Source organism: Danio rerio, chromosome 7 (assembly GCF_049306965.1).
Source record: "Danio rerio strain Tuebingen ecotype United States chromosome 7, GRCz12tu, whole genome shotgun sequence".
Lineage (NCBI taxonomy): Eukaryota > Metazoa > Chordata > Actinopteri > Cypriniformes > Danionidae > Danio > Danio rerio.
In genome coordinates this window covers 1073963-1099044 of record NC_133182.1, presented here as the reverse complement: position 1 = coordinate 1099044, position 25082 = coordinate 1073963, and the positions used below count along the sequence as shown (strand labels likewise).

At 37.1% G+C, this 25082-nt stretch overlaps 2 protein-coding genes and 1 long non-coding RNA gene across 11 annotated transcripts in view; 2 read left to right on the top strand and 1 right to left on the bottom strand.

Moving 5' to 3' along the window:
- The window catches only part of alpk1 (alpha-kinase 1), an 859942-nt gene that overhangs the window by 391738 nt on the left and 443122 nt on the right, over nucleotides 1-25082 (top strand). The gene's annotated exons all lie outside the window — the stretch shown is intronic.
- The window catches only part of rela (v-rel avian reticuloendotheliosis viral oncogene homolog A), a 41167-nt gene continuing 17531 nt past the window's right edge, over nucleotides 1447-25082 (top strand). For 6 of the 9 annotated variants that reach the window (XR_012382368.1, XR_012382369.1, XR_012382370.1 and 3 more), the window contains exons 1-8: nucleotides 1447-1563; nucleotides 17346-17384; nucleotides 17831-17967; nucleotides 21024-21169; nucleotides 21686-21777; nucleotides 24163-24297; nucleotides 24433-24537; nucleotides 24797-25012. Coding sequence is in view for 6 of the 9 variants with exons in the window: in XM_068222214.2 (XP_068078315.1) it covers nucleotides 1557-1563; nucleotides 17346-17384; nucleotides 17831-17967; nucleotides 21024-21169; nucleotides 21686-21777; nucleotides 24163-24297; nucleotides 24433-24537; nucleotides 24797-25012 (877 nt within the window). In the remaining 3 variants the exon portion in view is untranslated. 9 annotated transcript variants of the gene reach the window in all.
- On the bottom strand, nucleotides 9922-12549 carry LOC101883941 (uncharacterized). The gene is made up of 5 exons (XR_662015.4): nucleotides 12484-12549; nucleotides 11637-11681; nucleotides 11260-11408; nucleotides 10986-11076; nucleotides 9922-10538 (listed from the first exon to the last, which is right to left on the bottom strand). It is a non-coding gene; the product is annotated as an uncharacterized lncRNA (long non-coding RNA).

The window sequence follows — 25082 nt, the reverse complement described above, 5'->3', positions numbered from 1 at the left end:
ACAACTAAAGTCCACTCTCTAAATAAGTGATGTAACCAGACAGTCCAGAATGAGCGTTTGTGGGAATACTGTTATTAGAGTTACCGATATGAGGCTGGTAGTCAGCTTGGTAAGAGGTGATTCTTTTTGGACCTTTTTGCAGTTATTCGTCTCGTTTTCTATTTAATTATGAGATTTAAATACTGTATTTAGCTGTCATTTAAACTACTATGTTTAGCTGGATTAGCTTGTTGGGTGGTCATTATAACCACACTTTTTGATGTACCAAAAATATTTATTTTAGGGCTGTCTCTCATCCCTGTATGAACAGAGTAGGAGTCTGATTCGCATTGCCAGCAATACAGTTGAAGTCAAAATTATAAGCACCCTCCCTGCTGACAAATCCAGCCTAAACCAGTCTAGGCTGGTCGACCAGGCTGGTTTAAGAGGGGTTTTGGCCACTTCCAGGCTGGTTTCCACCCATTTCCAGCCAGGTCTTAGCTGCTCAGGCTGGGAGATGACCAGCTAAAACCAGCTTGACCAGCCTAGCCAAGCTGGGAGTCCAGCCAAAACCAGCTATATCCAGCTTAAACCAGGCTGGTCAAGCTGGTTTTTGCTGGATTTGGCTGGTCATTTTCCAGCCTGACCAGCTAAGATCAGGCTGGAAATGGCTGGAAACCAGCCTGGAAGTGGCCAAAACCCCTCTAAAACAACCTGGTAGACCAGCTAAAACCAGCCAACCAGCCTAGGCTGGTTTAAGCTGGATTTTTTAGCAGGGCTTTGCATCTGTTTTCTTTTTTAAATATTTCCCAGATGATGTTGAACAGATTCAGGAAATGTTCACAGTATGTCTGATAATATTTTATTCTTCTGGAGAAAGTCTGATTTGTTTACATGTCACATTAAGCTGTATAGAAGTGTCTTGAAGAATATCTAGTCAAATTCACTGTCATTATGATAAAGAGAAAACAAATCAGTTATTAGAGATGAGTTATTAAAGCTATATGATTAGAGATATGTTGGAGAAATCTGCTCTCTGTTACACAGAAATTGGGGGGAAAAAATAAATAGGGGGCGAATAATTCTGACTTCAACTGTATTTGACAAATTCTGGACCCTAGTCATTTAGGGCTGGGTCTTCTGAACCGCCCTGGCTACAGGCCTGGATAGTTTACTAGATAGTTGAATATAAGTTAGATGATTATGTCAGACTTTTCTTAGTGAAGAAGCCAAAAGTATTCTCATTATTTGTCACCAAATACAGTATATTATTCCAAAAACAGTGAATATGTAACAAGACATCTGAGTCCATATCTTCATTTGACATTGATTTTGGTCGACAAATAAGTTTGTATTGCTAAATACTGCCCATAAGCTAATCTACAGTGCGCGTGTGTTCTCAGCAGTCGTGTTGGTGATGATGAATCGCGTCATCCGGGTATTTCCGCCCACGGGAGCGCGCCTGCTGTAGTCCCGCGGAGGCGCGCGGAAGGAAAGTGTTGTCGCGGTGTGTCGTTTATTTTTCACCGTCGCCCGGAAACGTTAAAAAGTGACCGAGAGCTGTGGAGACCCGCGACATGGACGGTAAGTCGAGCTTTAATGCCGGGTTTCTGCATGTGAACGGCGCCAACGGGGGGTTTGCGGTGTCGCGCGGAAGGGAAAGTCCCGCCGCTAAACTTTTACTCTCGGTTTCGGCTGAGAATCGATCGGTCCCCTGTCTCCGGGGCTCAGGTCGGTAAACGGGTCACGAGAATCAAACACGACAACCATTACAAGGCTGCAGAGCTGACGTATCGCGGCCTACAGGTGTGTGTGTGTGTGTGTGTGTGTGTGTGTGTGTGTGTGTGTGTGTGTACACAAACAAACAAAAACACTTTCAAATACTTGTCAAAAAGTCCTCAGAGATCACGCGATACGCGGAAAGTGGCTTGTTGACAAGGTTACGTTAACTTATGTTACTTTTCCTGGTAACGTTAACTGCTAAGTTCTGTGTGGGTTGGTTAATGCTAGTTAGTAGCTAGTAAACTTCATCGCCTGTGTGAGCTAACGTTAACTGACGTAGCGAAAGTAAAGATGCACTAACGTGATATTTGTATTATGTGGCTGCTTGTTCATTGTGGACATCTGACGATAAACCTGTTTAGGGGTGTGTTGGCTAGTTCTGGTTATAAACTCATCTCCTTCATGGACTCACTGATTTAGCACAGGTAAAGCTACTCAAAGTATATCTATACTCTTTATTTGGTCACTTGTTCATTGTGAATGTCTGATGATAATACTCATGTTTAGAGTGGGTTGGTTAGTGCTAGATAACTAGTAGTCAATGAACGCCATTATTAACTCTTTGATTTAGCAAAAGTAAAGGTACTTTGTCACAATATTTATGTTGTTTGCCCACTGGTTTATTGTGAATGTCTGATAAGGAACATATTTTGGGGTGGGTTAGTGCTAGTTATGGCTAGTAGTCATAATCACCTTTGTGAACGCACTGATTTAGCGTGAGTAATGCTGCTTGTTTATTTGGCCACTTGTTCATTGTGAATGTCTGATGATAATACTCATGTTTAGAGTGGGTTGGTTAGTGCTAGATAACTAGTAGTCAATGAACTCTATTACGAACTCACTGATTTAGCAAAAGTAAAGATACTTTGTCACAATATTTATGTTGTTTGTTTGCCCTCTGGTTTATTGTGAATGTCTGATAATGAACATATTTAGGGGTGGGTTAGAGCTAGTTATGGCTAGTAGTCATAATTACCTTTGTGAACTCACTGATTTAGCGTGAGTAATGCTGCTTGTTTATTTAGCCACTTGTTCATTGTGTATATATGATAATAAACATGTATTAGTGTTGGGTTGTTTAATGCTAGCTAACTAGTAACCAAAGCCACCTTTTTGAACTGGTTTAGAGAAAGTAAAGCTACTCTATTACAATTTTTGTGCTGTTGCCACTGATTCATTGTGAATATCTGATGATAAACCTGTTTAGGGGTGGGTTGGTTAGTGCTAAAAAACTAGTAGCCACCTTAATCAACTCACTAATTTGGCAAATGTAAAGCTACTCTATCACAATAATGACCACAGGTTCATTGTGAATATTTGATAATAAACATGTATTAGTGTTGGGTTGGTTAGTGCTAGCTAACTAGTAACCAAAGGTACTTTTGTAAAGCTACTCTATTACAATATTTGTGTTGTTTATTTGGCCACTGATTCATTGTGAATATCTGATGATAAACATGTTTAGTTGTAGGTTAGTTGGTTTGTGGTAGCTAACTAGTAACCAAAGCCATGTTAGTGAACTGATTTAGAGAAAGTAAAGCTACTCCATTACAATATTTGTGTTTCATTGTGAATGTTTTATAATAATAATAATAATCATAATAATATTAATAATAAGCATGTTTGGTAATAGGTGGGTTGGTTCGTTCTAGTTAACCTGTTAAAGTCTCCTTATATAGAGTAAGTAATACTGCTCAAAATGTTGTTTGTTTGGCTGCTTGTTGATTGTGAATATCTGATAATAAACCTGTTTAGGGGTGGGTTGGTTAGTGCTAGAAAACTAGTAGTCAGTGTCGCCTTAATGATCTCATTGATTTAGCAAATGTATCACAATAATGGCCACAGGTTCATTGTGAATATCTGATAATAAACATGGGTTAGTTAGTACTAGTTATGGCTAGTAGTCAAAGTGTCCTTTGTGAACTCACTGATTTAGAGGATGTAATGCAGCTTGTTTATTTGGCCACTTGTTCATTGTGAATATCTGATAATAAACATGTATTAGTGTTGGGTTGGTTAGTCATAGCTAACTAGTAACCAAAGTTACATTTGTGAACTGATTGAGAGAAAGTAAAGCTGCTCTATTACAATATTTGTGTTGTTGTTAGTGGTAGGTTAGTTGATTAGTTCTAGTTAACTATAGGCATTGGTCGGTATAAGATTCTGGCGGTATAATAACCTTGGATAAAGATACCACAGTTTCATGGGATAGTGATTACTGCTCTAAAATATATTCTTTTTAAATGTCTGAGTAAAAAACTAAAAGTTTCCCTTTGAATACAATATATCTTAATTTGAGAAGTATTTAATATATTTTGGAGCAGTAAACATGTCAGGTTGAATAATTCAATGAGTCACTGACCTCTGCTGTCTTCATTCATTTATTCATTTTCTTGTCGGTTTAGTCCCTTTATTAATCCAGGGTCGCCACAGCGGAATGAACCGCCAACTTATCCAGCAAGTTTTTACGCAGCGGCCTCAACCCATCTCTGGGAAACATCCACACACATTCGCACACACACTCATACACTATGGGCAATTTAGCCTACCCAATTCACCTGTACCACATGTCTTTGGACTGTGGGGGAAACCTGAGCACCCGGAAGAAACCCAAGCGAAGGCAGGGAGAACATGCAAACTCCACACAGAAACGCCAACTGAGCCGAGGTTCGACCCAGCGACGTTCTTGCAGTGAGGTGACAGCACTACCTACTGCGCCACTGCCTCGCCTTTGCTGTCTTCATTTGTTTCAAAAACACAGATTTCTTTATGATCTAAAATGGCATTTTTGGAAATCTTTTCTCCTGGAGATACTGTTTTCCTAAAAAAAAGAGAAAAATATTTAAATTAAAAAGTCTTCCACAAGTCTTCCACATACCTCAGGAACGGTATAGCAGAACATCTGGGTTTAGTCACAACCTGGACTTTTCCATATCACGGTATACCTTGAAAACGGTTATCGTCCCATGCCTAGTTAACTAGTAGTCAAAGTCGCCTTTGTGAAATAACTGATTTAGGTTAAGTAATGCTGCTCAAAATGTTTACTTGGCCACTTGTTGATTGTAAATATCTGCTAATTAACATGTTTAGGGGAATGAGGTAAAGTTGATTTTATATTTGGACATTCAGTCATTTTAATGATCCCTATATTGTTCGCCATGCTACTTTGATTATTGTGTCTTTACACAGTAACATTCCACAGCGGAATGAACCTCCAACTATTTCAGCATGTGTTTTACACAGCGGATGCCATTTCAGCTGCAACCCAGTACTGGAAAACACCCATACACTCTCACCTCAATTAATCAATAACATTTAAAAAATAATTAAAATATTTTGCCGAAAAAAGCTCATCTTTTTAACCTCTCATGCTTTATTCTGCAATAACACAACCAACTGGATGTACATGGTCCTTTACTTAAAAATCATTTAGTTCTGAGGAACAGAGATAGCAAAGGTTCTGGAAATACTGTAGACCTTCCTCAAACGAATAATCAGATTTAAGGCTCTAAGTCAGGAGTGCCCAAATACTGTCCTGGAGAGCTGGTGTCCTGCATAGTTTAGCTCCAATTTTCTTCAACACACCTAGCTGGAAGTCTCTAGTATACCCAGAAAGAGCTTAATTAAATAGTTCAGGTGTGTTTAAATGACGTTGAAACTAAAATATGCAGGAAACTGGCCCTCCAGGACCGAGTTTGAGCACCCCTGCTCTAAGTGTTTATCTTAAAAAATATGACAAATTTCTACCATATTCTCATGTTGACTTTGTAAAAGTAGAGATTTGACAGCAAAAGACGCCCGAAGCACAGACTGACGTTGGGCCTTTGTGTAGTTATGTTAAATAGTGTGTAAACATTCAGAGATTGTGGTTTCTGTGCGACACCTGTAGCAGCATTGTGTTTATACTCGTCAGTCAAGAAAGGAGTAATTGACAATGGACTGTTTTACAGTGTTAGAAAGTAAAGCAAACCTGAGGTGGTGATGCGGTGAAGCAGAGATGTCCAATATTCTCTAAGGCCCAATCCCAATTCTATTGTTGTACCCCTTCCCCTTGGCCCTTGAAACAGAGTGTGAAGGGGAAGGGCTTTAAAATTCACCCCTAAGAATTGGGCCAGCACTACAGCATCTGCACACGTCATCATGTGTCATCGCCATCTCCTGCTTCATATGAGATCAGACGATGGAGACTGCTGGAGTTACTCCAGTTGTGTTGTTTGGTGTTTATCTTCAGGACATCACTGAAGGCAGATATCATGTTATCATGACATATAATGTGGCAATAAGATCATAACTGTACTGTGTGTTCACACCGTGGCCATATTCATCATGTAAACACACCAGAACAGCATGAACACTACAGCAGACACTGTGAACAGCTCATCACACACACTAGACTCTTCTGACAGGGGATTGGAGTGCTCTTCTCATCTGGTCTCCAGCACCGCTGCTGAATCCACTGCTGAGATGTTCTATGTTTGAGACTGTGTTAATCAGGTGTGTGTCCTCCTCAGGCGTCTCCTGTGTGTCCTCCACATCTCCTCCTCCTCCTTCTGTTGTGTTCTGATGTAATTTCTGACTGCTGTAGTTAAAATAACACTAATCATTCAGTGTAGTGATTTGGAGCCACTGTAAACCTGCCGGAACTTCTTTAGCTGTGCCTATATCTGACAATAACCAAGCACCCTAATGCACATCAGCATCAGACAGATTTAGGACTCATTTTTTTCTTAGTCTGATTTTACTTTGCTTCAGGGTTTTCTTTTATGCTCATTTCATCACAGACTGATGGTAAATGTGCTGTGATTGCATCATGATGATGACAGACTGTTTACATCCAGAGATCTCGACTAGCAGACGGGTTAGTCATAAAACTCCTCCAGGTTTAACTGGGTCAATATGTGCTCGCCGTCTTCCGGCCTTTCTGGATTTTCTTCTTTTTTCCTTTCTTTTTCTTTTATCAGTCTCCTGAGTGTAATGAAAACACAGCGTACGGAAGAAAACACAACAGCAGAGAGGGCTGGAGATTTGAAGACGCTCGCTTTTTATCAAACATGTCAATAAAAACACAGAGGATCTATTATTAATTACATTACATTTATTTATTTTGTTATTAATCACTTTTATACTTCGTTAGAGCACATAAATAAGCACACTACTGCATTAGTGATTGAGAAGCAACAAGTCTGTGTTATTATCATCAGATTTTCCTTTGAATATATATACATTTTATTATTATTATAGTTGTCTAATGCCATGCTCTCATAATATGTTTAAGTCCTTATTAATGTTACCTACTTTTTAAAGTGTTTTTGCACTTTCAATTTATTCACGATTCATTTTTGCCCAGCACTATTATTCATTCATTTTCTTGTGGGCTTAGTCCCTTTATTAATCCGCCACAGCGGAATGAACCGCCAACTTATCCAGCACGTTTTTATGCAGCGGATGCCCTTCCAGCCACAACCCATCTCTGGGAAACAATCACACACACACACACACACTCATCCACTACGGACAATTTAGCCTTCCCAATTCACCAGTACCACATGTCTTTGGAAACCGGAGCACCCGGAGGAAACCCACGTGAAGGCAGGGAGAACATGCAAATTCCACACAGAAACGCAAACTGAGCCGAGGTTTGAACCAGCGACCTTCTTGCTGTGAGGCGACAGCACTACCTACTGCACCACTGCCTCGCCCCAGCACTATTATATTCATTTAATTTCCATTGGCTTAAACCCTTTATTCATTAGGGGTTACCACAGCGGAATGAACCGCCAACTATTCCAGCATATGCAGCCTAAAATCAACGTAATATTTTTGTGTTTAGAGTTATTCAATAGGAGTGTTGATTATTGATCAATGTATTGTAATTGATGAATGTATTGTGTGTGTGTGTGTGTGTGTGTGTGTGTGTGTGTGTGTGTGTGTGTGTGTGTGTGTGTGTGTGTGTGTGTGTGTGTGTGTGTGTGTGTGTGTGTGTGGTCTGGCAGATTCAGCTCAGTTTGTTGTTGAAATGTGAGTTATTTTCAGATTCGTTTCAGAGTGTCAGACTTGTGAGTGACTAATCCTGTTCTGCAGCTTTAAGGTTGTTTATTTAGTTGTTGTTGTTTTAATCTCTGAAGTTTCTGAAGATCTCCAACATTACCAGCAATTGGACTGATGTGGATAAAATCCTCACTTTTTACAATAATTGATGTTTCAAAGCAGCTTTATAGAAGGTGCACATTAATGTATTGCAATCAGATTAGGGTAATGTTACAATCACAGAAGTTAATATATACATAGTTACCCTGCAATAATATTGCATATAGATGTTGTCTAGGTGTATAGAGTTGCCACGACACTGGATTTCAGTACCAATCAGTACTTTAAAAATGTCCCTTTGTCCTGTTGAGCGCGTTCTTAAACAGTGCTGATTTGTGTTCACGTGCTCAGCAGAAATGACTGTGATTGGCCGTGAAGCTCATCGGTTTACTGAACTCATTACTGTTTACGTAGTGTAGCCACAGATACAGGGACACTGGAGCATTTTAAAGTGACGATGATCAGCTGGTTTGTCGATAAGCAGACATACAAGCGATCCGCTGATGAATCACAACGTTAATATGCTCCAGTGTCCCTGAGATCAGCTGTGTTGTACTCAAGAGCGGTGTTGTCTCGCGCCTATTGAAGAGCGGGTCCGAGGGTGTGCCACGTCGCGGGGGCACTTTTGATCATTTTGGAAGGGCACTTTCTATCCAAGACTAAAAAAGGCATGTGCACTGCACAGGTTGAGCCCTATGTGTGCACTTGCCTGCCTGGAGTATGCCATCATTTTTTTTGGTGTGGTTTCCAAACCCAGTTTTCCCCACCAGAGTGAGCTGAGGCCGGCTCTGTCACAACCTTGCATGCAGTAGGCATGGGATGATAATCAGTTTTAAAACATACCGCGGTTCTAAAAAGTTAAGGTTTTAAAACCAATAAAATTTTCTGTTATATCGTTCATAAGGTATTTGTATTTTTTTTTTACGTTTTTATGTATTTTACGACAGTTTTATTTAGTTTTTTTTTAGGGCAACTTAAAATAAGACCCTCCACATAACAAGCTACTGGTCAATCCATGATTCAGGAAATATCTGAAAAACAAATCTCTTATGAACCAGCATCCAGCATGCTGAAATTCTGAACAGTGCAGTGGCTTTACTTCCAAACAAAGGAAAGATGTCCAATGATGCCTTTTCAAGTTGAAAAGAAGTCTGTGTTTTTGAAACTAACGAAGACTGCAGAAGTCAATGACTTATTTGAATTATTTAGCGTGACATTTCAAAATATTTCTAATATTAAATATATATATATCATGTTCAATGGGGTTGTTAATTTTTACCCAGAGTTTTAAAAAGAACTTATTTTGGAGCAGTAATCACAATAGCGTGGTATCGCGAAACTGTGATGTTTTTACTCAAGATCATCATACCATCAGAATCTTATATCGACTCATGCCTAGCGTGCAGATCAGCCTGTTGTTGGAGACCCCAAAACCAAAATATGACCTTTTATGATGGTAAATAGGGGCTCTTTAATGTGTACAGTAAAGCTCAACAAGTTGTTCAAATGCATGTTTTTGCTCGTCTGCTCATATGTGGTGATTTTATTATTGGCAATGATGGTCATTTACCTAATGGTGCTGTGAGTTAAATTGTTGTCCGATATCTCCATAGCTTTTATTACTTCATGAAATTCCCCTGCAGTTAGAAGGGTTCGTATTGACCATACACTGTAAGCCCGGACAGGTTGATTGAACTTAAAAAATTTATGGAAACCCGCTGCCCTAAAAAAGCTAATTTCGTCTCGTTGAAAAAACAACACTTTTTAAGTTTATTGTACTTAAGATTTCAAATGCATTTAATTAAATATTTAGTTGACTGAAATAAAGGTTTTTAGTACAACAATATTTAAATCTTAGGTACAATAAACCTAAAAAGTATTGTTTTTTCAACAAGACGAAATTAGCTTTTTTAGGGCAGCGAGTTTCCATAAATTTTTTAAGTTCAATCAACCTGTATAAACTTAAAACATAAAATCTTGACCTGAATGTTATGACAGAAATAATTTTAACCTTAGCTATTCACAATAAATGATTTAATGAAAATACCCCTAATTACAAACAAGGACAAAGAATAAAAATTTACTTTACAGTTTATTTAAAATCATTTAGAAATATCACTCCGAAACAAGTGACAAAACTAGAAAATGCCTTGTATAACAATTAGTCAATATTTATTGTTATAAATCTTATTAAAACACTTGTTTAAAATTTTTAAATACATTTTTACAAACATATCCAAAAAATAAACAACCACAGGATGTTATTACATTTTAACATTATGGAATATTTACACTTGCCAAACACTAAAGCATAGTTTTAATTTTTTTTATCTCACAGTTAGGACAGCAAGCCTGAAGGAACATGCCTTTTCTGTACCAGTTTACATGACAAGTTGATTTTTAACAGCCAGAATCTTACCCTTCAGCATCTTCTTACCCAAACTTGTTGAATAAAAAGAAGGGTATTGTCCATGCATTTTGTGTAGCCTAGGTGCAGTGCATAGGTTGATCCAAAAAGACACTTGGCCTGGGGAATATTGTCTATATTGTCCATTACAACATTTCCCTCCAAGATGATTCCCAGAGAATGGGTGGAGGTGGAAGGACAGGGGTTGCAGAGCCACATCTTAATTTTCTTGGTTAAGAATTCCAACGAGCACATGTTGATTTGAGTCTCCATCATCTGAAGCCTGACAACAATAAATAGATAACATAAATATATCTTAGAGGTGTACATTTGATTTTAATATATATTATTTGTATGTAATGTTTTTTAGTTGTATGCAAGCATAATTTGTTAATTGTATACCCAAACATATCCAGTATTCAATGATATATCAAATATAAAAATACTACAAATATTTTTGTATACAAGTCAATGCATACGGCATAAAAAGATTTGATATAATTAAATTACTAAAGACTTTATATAATTCTACTTATCATTTTAGAGTTTCAAAGGAGTTATAACATGAATTCAAATTTCATGTTGATCATTATTCTATTTATTAATGAACTACAATAAGACATTGCTTGGGTGATTTATTTATTGTTATTGCTAACATAAATGTACATTAAGAAATATAATGCAAAAAAACTTAGATTAATATACAAAAACTTTTATTAAGGATACTTACAAAACATGCTTTGAAGAACTGTTGGGTCATCACCAACAACTACTGGAAGCACTCAAATGGCAACACATGGCATGTCAGTGAGGTCAGACGCCTGAGGTGTTGCAGAGAAACAACATTGTATCATTTGTCAACATGAGAGAAAGGGCATTTTCATGTATTAAAATTTAGTCTCTGTCACTGAGGATTTCTAAAGTAATTATATAAATTTCAGAATTCAGCACACAATGGCATCAATTTATGTCAAAGGCATGTACAAACAATGGCATACACAAACCTTGTTATTTTGTAGAAGATAAAAATCTGTCCAGTGAATCCTCTCTTTGACCTGAAGATCTGAATCAGCTGTGGGCAGTGATGATCAAGAGACCAATATAATTCTTGCTTAAGATTCTTCCACACTATCTGGTTGAACTCTTGATACACCTGTAGTAGTAAAACACAAAAACGTTTATTAACATCAGAGAAATGTCAAAATTAAACAACTGTCAAATTAGCATGTTATCATGTTTATCAATACTGTACTCATTTCATTACAAATACATTCCTGATATATGCATGGAAATGGCTGGCTTTTTGCATAGCTCCCATGTTTAAATCTGCAATGTTTTAATAAGTACCATATTTTGTCACAAGCAAATGAGCAATACTTACATTTTCATCTCATCCTGGTTGGCCTGTCTTTGATCTTTCTGCAATCTACAGTTACAAAAATATACATTAGATTACTAGCTGACAAAACACATTTACATAATTTGATCTGTTATCTCCAAATTTCCCACAAACAGCTATTGTTAATCAAAAGAATTAGAGAGCTACAGTTAATTATTTAGCTTTCATTCTAATTAACTGAAAATTCACTTGCTAAGACTGATGAGCACGAGGTTGCATATCTTTAAAAACTGCCAACTAACATGAATTCGTATTTCCGAAGGGGCAAATCTCAATGTATTCTAGTCAGTTAATACTTCACTTACAAGAAAAAAAAAGTAAAAAAAATGTTAAAAACAGCTCAGGTTATGTTATGCTAAACATCTGACGACACATAACCACCACTGAAAAAATAATCAGTTTACACAAAAGATAACGCGGATGACTCATCGAATACAGCATCAATATTAAACTTTATACGTGACGACCTCATAAAGCATGTTTCCACGTACAGTAACTGTAACGAATTATATAGATGAAATGCAGCGGCCGTGATCGGTTATACGTGGCATAAATGAATACGCTAACACAGGCAAAACTTACATTAACTTTTTTTTACATAATATATGATCTATCATGATCCTATTACGCACGTCTTTGCACTTTTCACGTCTTAGAACTGTTAATAAATGTGGCAATGGCGGTTGCGATTGACCGGAACAATAACATGATCCTAACGTCAGACACAGCTTAATCTTACATGTGGTTTTCTTGCTAACGGTTACATACTTTGTTTATTAAAGGAAAACAATGTGGACTGTTTGAGACAAAAGTATGAAATCGTACTCACAGTGATCAGCAGCCATTAGAAAATGCGCGCTCACGCTGTATTCACCAGTGACGTCAGTCCAAAGACAAAGAGCCAATCACATTTCCCCTTGCACATCACTCCTTTACCAATAGACTAAAATAAGCTTTGTTAAGTACATTCAATTTAAACATTCCAGTAGAATCAAAAATATCATGCAAATCGTACAATAAACTAAACAAAATGGATAACTAAGCAAAAAAGTTGTTTTTTATGTTTATTGAATCTAAGTATTTTGAATTAATACAACTTTAGGGATAACAGTATATTTGGATTGGTTGTGAATGTTAATGAGCTCCGTCTCTCTCACGCACACACAAAATGACATTTAGTGTTTGTTCAAACTACTCCTTTAAAAAGCGCTAAATCAACACAATTCTTATTTTGTTTGTTTTGTTTTTTGACGGGGAACAACTTAATTGTTATGTTCAATCCACTGAAATATGTAAAAACTAATAAGTTAACTTAATTCCTTCACAATGTGCCAACTCAGTTATGTGGAACCCAGCATTTTTACAGTGATATAAACGTAACACGGGCAAAATAATTATACTTCATTTGTCAATAAACTATTTAAACAAAAGAAGTCAATGTCTGATTAAAGCTTTCTGACTTATTGTGTGTAGCGTGTGAGCTCTGTAATATAAACCCATCAGAGGAACATTAACCTATTTTATTTTTCACGAGATCTGCTGTGGATAAAGGTTAAACTATAATTAAACTAGGCATAAGAGAGACTGAGAGAGATGTATTGTGTTGTCTTTTTTTAAGCTATAATGTCAATCAAAAACAGCCAGGAATACATACACTACTTTGAGTCTTTGTCTGGTTTGAATCTAAATATCTAAACATTCTGAAATCAAGAAGCATTTTCTAGACAAGCAAAAATATTGTCTAGTTTTCAGAAATAAGTCAACATTAAGTGAGTTTTCCCTCAGAATAACCTGAACTAATCATGCTTTTGCTTTGGAATAAGTTTGTTACTTACACCATTGTTACAACCTCTTTGATGTTAGTCTAGGGTAAAAGTAATAACATTTAAGAGGTGTGGTACCCTTACAAGATGATGGGTGAAAACAAAAGACACAAATCAACAAAACTGCCAACAAAAGTGATTTAATGTACAAAAAAGTGAAATCAGAATAATGCCCAAATATATATACACTCAGAAAAATATTTACAATAATAAAGTAACAAATTAAACAAAGTATCAAACAAAATTAGGTCAACTCAAGAGTAAGGGGACGCCAGTGAAGCCAAATCAAAGAAATAAATATAACAAAACATTTCTAACTCATAAGCGAAACCCTTACCTCACTAGAACATGAAAAGAAAAAGAAAAGAAAAATCTTCAGCGCTGAGCGCCGTAAACTTACCTATTCTGAACTAAAACAAAACAAATACATAAGTGGCATTCACTTTCTTACCTGGTGTTTTAAACAATGGATTGACTACGTGTATGTAAGATGGAAGTCGTACGACATCTTCCCTGTCCGCCTTACTCTGAGGACAAAGTCAACTCTGTTTTGGATTTGAGCAGGTAAGAGTTGTGCCAAAGTAACAAACAAACAATCGAATATAAATGCACAGAAATCACAATCTCGTTCAAAAATGGGCAGAAAATATACTAAATAATTTTATCCAAACGAAAGTTAAGCAAAATTAACGAATAACAAAATCATGTCGGCAAGAATACACAAAAACGGGATCAAAGGAAAAGTGCGCTGTCATCCGCTCTCCCTAGCGTCCTTATATGTGACAGCGCCACGTCACCCAACGATGAGTGACTGGTCTCCTGACCAATCAGATTCCGCGAAGGCGGACCTAAAGGACATGACAGGTAGAGATGGGGAGAGAGAAAGAGAGGGAGATAGAAAAAGAGAGAGAGAACGGGACGCAAAAATTCTACCAATATACGGCAACCGTTACACCATTGACAGATTTTTTAGCTTGTTTTTAGGAAATAGATAAACAGCCGTAACAATCTCTTAAAAAGACGACTCCTGTCGGTACCACTGGTATAGTGGTTAGTGCGTTGACACATGCACTCCAGTGCTCACAGCGACCCGAGTTTGATTCCTGCCTCGCAGCCCTATGCGATCCTTCCTCTCTCTCTGCTCCCCATGCTTTCCTGTGAGTACTCTCTACTGTCCTATCGCATAAATGTGAAAACCCCTTAAAAATTATTATAAAAAAAGACGACTCGCAAGGAGAAATTTTGAATACCTGGTAAGAAAGCAACAAACAAACAATAGATGGTAAAACCCAAAAGACCAACAGGAAACAGAAACTATTTTTGAGCACTTCATATAGCCTAATTTTGCTGAAGAAACACTTTTTTTGTAACCAATTTCATCCGGCATAATGTGTATCTTTATTTTAATGTATTTTTTGTTGGTTAGTATTTCTGACAATTACCTTTTTTCATAGATTTGAGTTGTGAATTACAGTATCGCAATACTACTTAGTATCACGATACTTCAGCTGGTACAGTACCATAATGTGAATTCATGTCATCACGACAACCCTACTGCGTACATTTTAATGCATGTTAGCGAATTGCGTGCATAATAATGATCCCGTGTGCAACATATGAGTCTGTGTTTTAGCTAGTGATCTGATGACGCAGCTGCTCGTCAGGTCTGAATGACATAGAATAGGCGTCACCAACCCTAATCCTGGAGAGCTTCCTTCACATTCACCTCCATACCAAATGCCTCTGAGCCCAGAAAAGTGGACGACGCTTCTGGACACTGTTAACATAGGGCTTCCTCTTGGCACAGTGCAGTTTAGACTGGTGTTTGTGGATGTAACTCTGTATTGTGCTGCTTGTCAAAGGTTTACCGCAGTAGTGCTGAGCCCATGTGCTGATCTGCTTATAGATGAATGAGGACTCTTGATGCAGCGCCCCCTGAGGGGTCGGAGGTCACGGTTGTTCAGCTTAGGCTTGCGCTCTTGTCCTTTACGCACTGAAACTCCTCCAGATTCCTTCAGTCTTTAATGCTGTTCTGCACTGTTGAAGGTGAAATATCCACATGTCTCTTTCTCTGAGGAACATATCAATCCATGTTTTGGCTAGTGGTCTGATGACATGGCTGCTCATCAGGTCTCGATGGCGTAGAACAGGGGTCAGCGACCCGGTTCCTGGAAATCTACCGTCCTGTAGATTTCAGCTGCAACCCTGACCAAACAAACCTGCCTGTAATTATCAAGTGCTGCTTCAGGTCTAATTTAATTGGTTCAGGTGTGTTCGATCAGTGTTGGAGCTGAACTCTGCAGATGTCAGAGGAACAGGGTTGGTGACCTCTAATGAAGAATGTGACCTAAAGTACTAAAGGATATGCAAATCTTGAGGGCGTGGCCTTTTGGTCTCAACACACAAATTCCTGTGTTCTGATTGGCTGTTGTTCCCATGGGGTTTTATACTCGTGTAGTTTACATGAGAATGAGGAAACAATGTTGTCTGAGGCTCACAGTATTTATAATGCTCCTTTAAAAGCAGGAAACAAACACAGTTTAAGTCAGAATTATTCGCCCCCTCAGAACATTTCCTCTTTTTTTATTATCCCCAATTGATGTTGAACAGGTTCAGGAAATGTTCACAGTATGTCTGATAATGTTTGTTCTTCTGGAGAAAGTCTGATTTGTTTTATTTCGGCTAGAATAAAAACAGTTTTCAATTTTGAAACACCATTTTAAGGTCAAATTATTAGCCCCTACTATTATTAGTCTACAGAACAAACCATCATTATACAATAACTTGCCTAATTACCCTAGTGAAGCCTTTACATGTCACTTTAAGCTGTATAGAAGTGTCTTGAAGAATATCTAGTCTAATATTATTTACTGTCATCATGACAAAGAGAAAATAAACCAGTTATTAGAGATGAGTTATTAACACTATTATGATTAGACATGTGTTAGAATTGTAAAATGTCCGTTAAACAGAAATTGAGGAAAAACTAAACGGGGCTGATCATTCAGAGGGGCTGATAATTCTGACTTTAACTGTTTATTTGCATTCTTATTTATTGTTTTTATATAATGTAATCAGCGTATTGAAATCAGCAAATCAACTTCACTAAATGTTGTAGTATATTTACATTGTTACTCATGACAGTATAAATGCTTGGTATTTCGATGGTGTTCATTGTAGGGCTGATTAGGTTTTTCTTAAAGCTATACATATATACAGTTGAAGTCAGAATTATTAGCCCCCTTTAATGATTAGACAGCTTGTTTATTTTTTCCCTAATTTCTGTTTAACGGAGAGCAGATTTCTCCAACACATTTCTAAACATAATAGTGTTAATAACTCGTCTCTAATAACTGATTTATTTCCTCTTTGTCATGATGACAGTAAATAATATTAGACTAGATATTCTTCAAGACACTTCTATACAGCTTAAAGTGACATGTAAAGGCTTCACTAGGGTAATTAATTTAACTAGGCAGGTTAGGGTAATTAGGCAAGTTATTGTATAATGATGGTTTGTTTTGTAGATTATCAAGAAAAAAATATAGCTTAAAGGGGCTAATAATATTGACCCTAAAATGGTTCATAAAAAATTAAAAACTGCTTTTATTCTAGCCAAAATAAAACAAATAAAACATTCTCCAGAAGAACAAATATTATCAGACATACTGTGAAAATGTCCTTGCTCTGTTTAACATCATTTGTAAAATATTTTAAAAAAGAAGAAAAAAAATCGAAGGGGGCGAATAATTCTGACTTCAACTGTGTGTATATATATACATATATATTAGCGAGACTGAGAGAGAGAGAGAGAGAGAGAGAGACTTTGTGTTTCTCATCTGTTGTGTGTCTTGTTTTAATCTTTCAGGAATGTTTCACCAGTGGGGAACTTCGCAGGTGCCTCAAGGTGAGAGATCACACACACACACACACACACACACACACACACACACACACACACACACACACACACACACAATCACAAATCTCATACATCACATATCAAACTCTTAATCACGAACGCAATAACATACTGTATCACACAATCACAAATTTCATACACAAACACACACACACACACATCACATATCTTTCAGATGCAATCACATATCATGCACACACATGCAAACACACTCACACACACACACAATGGAGGACAAGCATCTGTTGTAGACCTTATCTTCACAGCCTCCTATTGTTCAATTATTAAATGTTGAAGTGATTATTAGTTATTGGTTTGTAATGAAAATATATTGTGTTATTCAACACTGAAATGTTTCTTAATCATCAACACTGAAGTAATTCATAAACCTGTCTGTCTGTCTGTCTGTCTGTGTGTGTGTGTGAGAGCAGGTCCTCCACATGTGGAGATCATCGAGCAGCCTAAATCTCGAGGGATGCGTTTCCGTTATAAGTGTGAGGGTCGATCGGCCGGCAGCATCCCTGGAGAGAAGAGCAACGACACCACGAAAACGCACCCCGCCATTAGGGTACGCAGACTAACAACACCTCTGACGCTTACTGCCGAAATATTAATATAGCAAAATATAATACAGTGAAAAATGCTGCATGCTCTGTCATGTGTATACGGACTGATGTTGAACAGATTCAGGACATAATCACAGTGTTTCCTCTAATATTTGTTCTTCTGGAGAAAGTCTCTATTTCGGCTAGAATAAAAGCAGTTTTTAATTGTTTTAAACCCATTTTAAAATTGGATTTATATACACACACACACACACACTAACATTAATTTTACACTGTGATTTTTACAGTGATTTAAAAAATTTTGCAATGATTTTTGCTGTGATTTATTTTATTTATTTATTTTTGCAGTAATATTTACAGTGATTTACAATAATTTTATTGTGATTTAGGAATAATTTCTACAGTGGTTTGCAATGATTTTACCGTGGTTTATAGTGATTTTGCAATGATTTGTACAGAGATTTTTTGCAGTAATATTAGGGTTGTAACGGTATGAATTTTTCACGGTATGATAATCGTCTAAAACAATACCACGGTTTGACGGTTTCGCGGTATACGGTATGTTACAAAATAATAGAACAGTGAAGCAAATTTGACTTTTTCCAAATAATATATTTTCAGTTACTATAAACAACACTACTTACAATGAACAAATAAAAAAATAAGAAAATAATAAATAATGTGTCAAAGTCCAAATAAAGTCCAAATAAACATGGTGCAAATCCTCAGTAAAAAAATAGATATAAATATTTACTATACTATAAATAGTTACATAACGAAACTAGATTCAATATGGAACATCCTTAGGTTTTATGTGCCAGCATGGATATGGTTGTCTATGGATATGGATATGGTTGTCTGCAATGCAGACAAACAGCTGCATCTTTATTTGCGTCTTTTGAAAACAGCAAGAGCAGCAGTTCGTCTTTGCTGTGTCACTGTTTTGTCATGTTTCTGTGCTGCTGTGCATGCAAAAGTACTTAGTATGAGAATTATTTCATGCAAAACTTTTTTTTTTTGCGTTTTATTTAGCCGCGCATAAATGTATGCCTATCTCTCATTCAGTGTTGTTCAAAAAGCTCATGTTGGTCCACAAACAAAAGCGAAACCTATGCTTATTGGTTGTGATATAGCGAGTTTGAACCAATCTGGTCATGGAGGAGGGACAATGCATCAATGTATCATGTCTGATTTGTCCGGAGACACAGTGGCGAGCGTTTCTTTGTCAAATCAGCGTTGTCAAATGTTGATGACGTAACCGCACTGATTCCGGAGCCTCTGAAAGTCCGTGAATGTTATGTGATACAGCACTGGAAAGCTGAGATTCTCTTCTTTATGCCAATCTTTGAATTGTATGAATCGGATCAGCGGATCAAAAGTTATTAAACATTTAAGAGCAATACTTATTTTTAGCCGCGGGCGGCTGTCTCGGTCTTTAAGGGTTAAAACCGTTGATATGCAATTGTTCATGGTATGATAATCGTGCACGTTCAAATCGTGCTGGACCGTCATACCGGTATATTGTTACAACCCTAAGTAATATTTACAGTGATTTAAAACTATTTTACAATAATTTACAATATTTTATAGTAATTTAAAAATCTTTTTTACAGTGATTTATAAAGTGATTTCCTAGTGATTTACAGTGATTTTACTGTGACTTTTTTTTACAGTGATTAAAAAAAATATTGATTTTACATGTTTTTATGCTGGGATTTTTTTACAGTGATTTTGCAATGATTTTAAAGTGATTTTACAATGATTTCCCCAATGATTTCTAGAGTGATTTTTTAAAAGTGATTTTACAGCGTTTTTGCATAGATTTTTTTCACACTGTGATTTTTACAGTTATTTCTACAATGATTGTACTGTGATTTCTACAGTGATTTACAATGATTTTGCAGTGATTTACAAATTTATAGTAACTTTACAATATTTTTATAATGATTTCTAGAAGGATTTTTTTTTTTTTTGCGATTGTACAGTGTTTTTTACAGTGATTTAGGGATTTTTACCATGAACTTTTTTTACAGTCATTTTTATTTTATTTTACTTTTTTACAGTAGTATTTACAGTGATTTAAAAATCTTTTTTACAATGATTTCTAGAGTATTTTGGGGGGGTATTTACAGTGATTTTACAAAAATTTTGCCATGATTTTTACAGTGATTTTGCTATGATTTTTTACAGTAATATTTACAATGATTTAAAAGTGATTTATAGTGATTTTACAATGATTTCTCGAGTGATGTTTAGTTATTTTACAGTGGTTTATAATGATTTTGCAACAATTTTTACAGCGTTTTTTTATTTATTTACTTATTTATTTATTTTTGTTATTTACAGTTTTTTTACTGTGACTTTTTTTACAGATTTTGCAATGATTTTTACAGTGATTATTTTAACAGTAATATTTGCAATTATTTTACAGTGATTTACAATGTTTTTACAGTGATTTAATAATCATTTTTATAATGATTTCTAGAGGGATTTTTTTGTGAATATATATATATATATATATATATATATATATATATATATATATATATATATATTTTTTTTTTTTTTTTTTTTTTTTTGCAGTGGTTTAGTGATTTTTACCTTGAATTTTTTCAATGATTTTAGGGTAATTTGTTGTGATTTACAGTGATTTTGCAATGATTTTTTACAGTAATATTTACATTGATTTACAATGATTTTACAGTGCTTTATAGTGATTTTACAATGATTTCTCCAAAGATTTCTAGAGTGATGTTTAGTGATTTTACAGTGATATTTACAAAGCTTTTACATTGATTTAGTGATTTTTTTAAAGTAATATTTACAGTGATTTACAATGATTTTACTCTGATTTATAGTGATCTTACCATGATTTTTACAATTTCTTGAGTGATTTTTAGGGATTATTACAGTGATATTTACAATGCTTTTACTGTGTTTTTACCGTGATTTACAGCACTAGAGAAGTAAAGCACAGTGTTTTTGTGCACACTGAAAAAACTGCTGGTCTTTTATACACACCGATGGGTCACATGACTCTGTCTGGCTTTTCTCATAGGTTCACAACTACAGTGGGCCGGTCAGAGTGCGGATCTCCTTGGTAACCAAGAATCAGCCGTATAAGCCACACCCACACGAGCTGGTGGGAAAAGACTGTAAACATGGCTACTATGAGGCAGATCTGCAGGAGCGCAGGATACACAGGTGTGTGTGGGTGTGTGTAAGTCTGAGTGTGTGTGGGAGTTGAGTACGTTTGTACCTGTGTGTGCATCTGTGTGTGTTCTCCAGCAGTTTCTTATGACTCTGTCAGAAATATTTTGCTGAACGTGTGTGTGTGTGTGTGTGTGTGTGTGTGTGTGTGTGTGTGTGTGTGTGTGTGTGTGTGTTCTCCAGCAGTTTCTTATGACTCTGTTAAATATGCTCTGCTTAACAGGCCTCTAGTGTGTGCGTGTGTGTGTGTTATTCTTCTCTAACTGTAGCGTCTGTCCATTGGAAACATCATGACTGCGTGTGTGTGTGTGTGTGTGTATTATTATTATCCATCTCTAACTGTAGTGCGTGTCCATCGGAAACATCACAGTTTCTGCTTCCTGTCTGCCTCTCACTGCCGTTTCTGGAGCGCTATGTCTTCTCGTGTGTGTGTGTGTGTGTGTGTGTGTGTGTGTGTGTGTGTGTGTGTTGGTTATAAATGGAGCGCAGAGACTCATTTCTGGGTTTCAGTTTCCAGAATCTGGGTATTCAGTGTGTGAAGAAGAAGGATGTGGGAGAAGCTGTTTCCTGCAGACTGCAGACGCAAAACAACCCATTCAAGAGTGAGTGACCCAGACAGACACACCACTGACAAATCACTGCATTTAACCCAACAGCTGCACCTGTGTTCATCCACATACAGTTGCAGTCTGAATTATTCGCCCCCCTGTTTATTTTTTTCCCTAATTTCTGTTTAAAGGAGAGCAGATTTCTCCAACACATTTCTAATCATGATAGTTTTAATAACTCATCTCTAATCACTGATTTATTTTCTCTTTGTCATGATGACAGTAAATAATATTAGACTAGATATTCTTCAAGACACTAGTATACAGCTTAAAGTGACATTTAAAGGCTTCACTAGGGTAATTAAGTTAATTAGGCAGGTTAGGGGAATTAGGCAGGTTATTGTATAACAGTGGTTTGTTCTGTAGACTGTTGAAAACAAATATAGCTTAAAGGGGCTAATAATATTGACCTAAAATGGTGTTTAAAAAATTAAAAACTGCTTTTATTCTTGCCGAAATACAACAAATAAGACTTTCTCCAGAAGAAAAAATATTATCAGACATACTGTGAACATTTCCTCAATCTGTTCAACATCATTTGGAAAATATTTAAAAAAGAAGGGGGGGGGGGGTGAATAATTCTGACTTCATCAGTATATACAGTTATTAGTAGGGCCAGACAGATTCTTCTGACATCTTTTACTATTTCTGCTGAGAATTTAGTAAAAATTCTGCAGATTTATGCGGAAGGATTGTAGTAGTATCGTAACTAAAAACTTAATATATGAAGTCAACAAATAATGCATTTTAAACTTTTATTTACTGTTTACTATGCAAATCCAATTAGATCCACTTGTTTGGTAATCAAAGCAAGTCTCTCATATAATAGATCTAAGACAAGACAGCTGTATTGTGAATAAATCATGTCAATATTTTAATACTCGTCAACATTATTACTGAATTTATTTAAAAACTGAATAAATATAAGATTACACACATTCACACAAGTAACTAAATAGACTCAGCCATGGGCTGGAAATCTGCAGATTTCTGCGTGTGCAGATTCCGTGTGGGCCTAGTCCTCAGTAGTAGTGTCAGTAGTAATTAGTAGTATGTATAAGTTACTAGGGCTGTCAGAATTCATTGTTTCTTCAATGCACTGAGAATCAGACGTGAACAGTGTGTTATTGGTTTAGTAATAATCATAACCGCTTATTATATACTGACGTCATTTATCACACATGCGCTATATGGCGGTAGCTTACTATAGCGAGGGAGGAGGCTGTGAGTAATTAAAACTGCTTCAACAACTTACAAAGCAGAAACTGTGCACAATTGACTGCTTGTGAGTTTGCTGGACAGTCTGTCACTGAGAGGGAAGTACAACAGAACCCAGCTCTCTCTCACTCTCTGTAGTCCCTTTGACCTGCTGGCGTGTTCGTGAGGTTTTGTTTTATCAGACCCTCTAGTGTTTCGCGAATTTATTTTATTGAAATCTTTTGTTTATTTATTTATTCTTTGCTAAAGTCATCCCTCAACCAATCTCCGTCATTGTAAGCTGCTGCTGTTTTGTCTGCTCTGTTGCTCTGTTTGTTAGATGTTTGCTCACACTTTATTTTACAGCGCGTCAAACGCACAATTTGCGCCACAGGATGCCTAATCGCATCTTTGCATTGACTTCACATGTAAATCACTCGCACTTAATCTGCGTCTGTTTACTGCACATGCTGCAAAACGCCGCCACCTGGCTTTCATGTACTGTAATGATTGTGAGGGCGCAGGTGAGACGCCGTTTTTCGAGAGACACTTAAATTGATCTCGTGTGCTGCGTATGCAACATCTATAAGTCATGTGACACACTCAATTGCAAATACAAATATAATTTGGTTTGGAATTTGTTGTTTAATAAGATTTAAATTTGTTTTGATTATTTTGCGTTTAAATAAGAATTTTGCAGAATCGCAAAAATGTGCGACTTTTTGTTGATTTTTGCGTTGGATTCAGCGATCACAGAATCGCACAAAACTAGGGGGTCTGTTTTATTTCCTCTCTCAGCTGCTACAACAATAACAGTACTTGTAACGTAACGTTACGACCATGTCTGCCGAGCGAGTTTTCTCCACCGCGACGCCGTCTATAATGGACCAGCTGATCGCCGCGGCCGATTAACATCAGTGTCCGTGTCACTGTTTGCTGAACAACACCAAAGTCGCGCTGACCATTAGAGCCAATCGCAGCCCTCTCTGTTGAGCGTGTGATCAATCATAGGCATTTAAGAACTCGATCAACAACGCTTCAAAAGCAAGCGGGATCAAAATTACATTTGTTTATTTTTGTGTCATTCTGTATTTGTGAATGACATTTTACAAACACATAACTGTTAATCTGCAACCTGGATTCTCTCTCTCTCTCTGCACGTGTGCATGTGTGTGTGTGTAGTTCCTGACGCAAAGATCTGGGAGGAGGAGTTCGACCTGAACGCGGTGCGTCTGTGTTTCCAGGTCTCCATCACCCTGAGCAGCGGAGATCTGTTCCCTCTGGAGCCCGTCGTCTCTCAGCCGATATACGACAACAGTACGACTGTGTGTGTGTGTGTGTGTGTGTGTCTGTTTGTGCATCTGTATGCGTTTGTGTGTATCTGTTTGTGTTTCTGTATGTGCATCTATGTGTGTGTTTGTGTGTGTGTAACTCTGTGTTTGTGTCCTGCAGGAGCTCCTAACACTGCTGAGCTGAAGATCTGCCGTGTCAATAGAAACTCCGGCAGCTGTCGAGGAGGAGACGAGATTTTCCTGCTGTGTGATAAAGTACAGAAAGGTGTGTGTGTGGCACTGCAGAGACACACACACACACAAATACAGAGACAGACACGGATACTTAAAGACAAACACACACTCTCAATCAGACACATAAACACACAAAAGCACAGAGACACACACACAGCCTGTTTCAGCATCGCTCATATACTGTCTCACTGAACGTTTGATTCATTCATATATTTATTTATACTGATCATTTTCAGTATTAATATTGTTCATAGGGCTGGGTTAAAATGCTGTGTGTGTGTGTGTTTCAGAGGACATTGAGGTGCGCTTCTTCCTGGACTCGTGGGAGAGTAAGGGCTCGTTCTCTCAGGCTGATGTGCACCGGCAGGTGGCGATAGTGTTCCGCACGCCGCCCTACTGCGACACTAACCTGACCGAGCCGCTGCGTGTCAAGATGCAGCTGCGCAGACCATCTGACCGCGAGGTCAGCGAGCCCATGGACTTCCAGTACCTGCCCTCAGACCCGGGTGAGCTTTATTACAGTGTTGCCATTACATACTGCATTAATACCTAGTTATTACAGTGTTAACTAAGTGT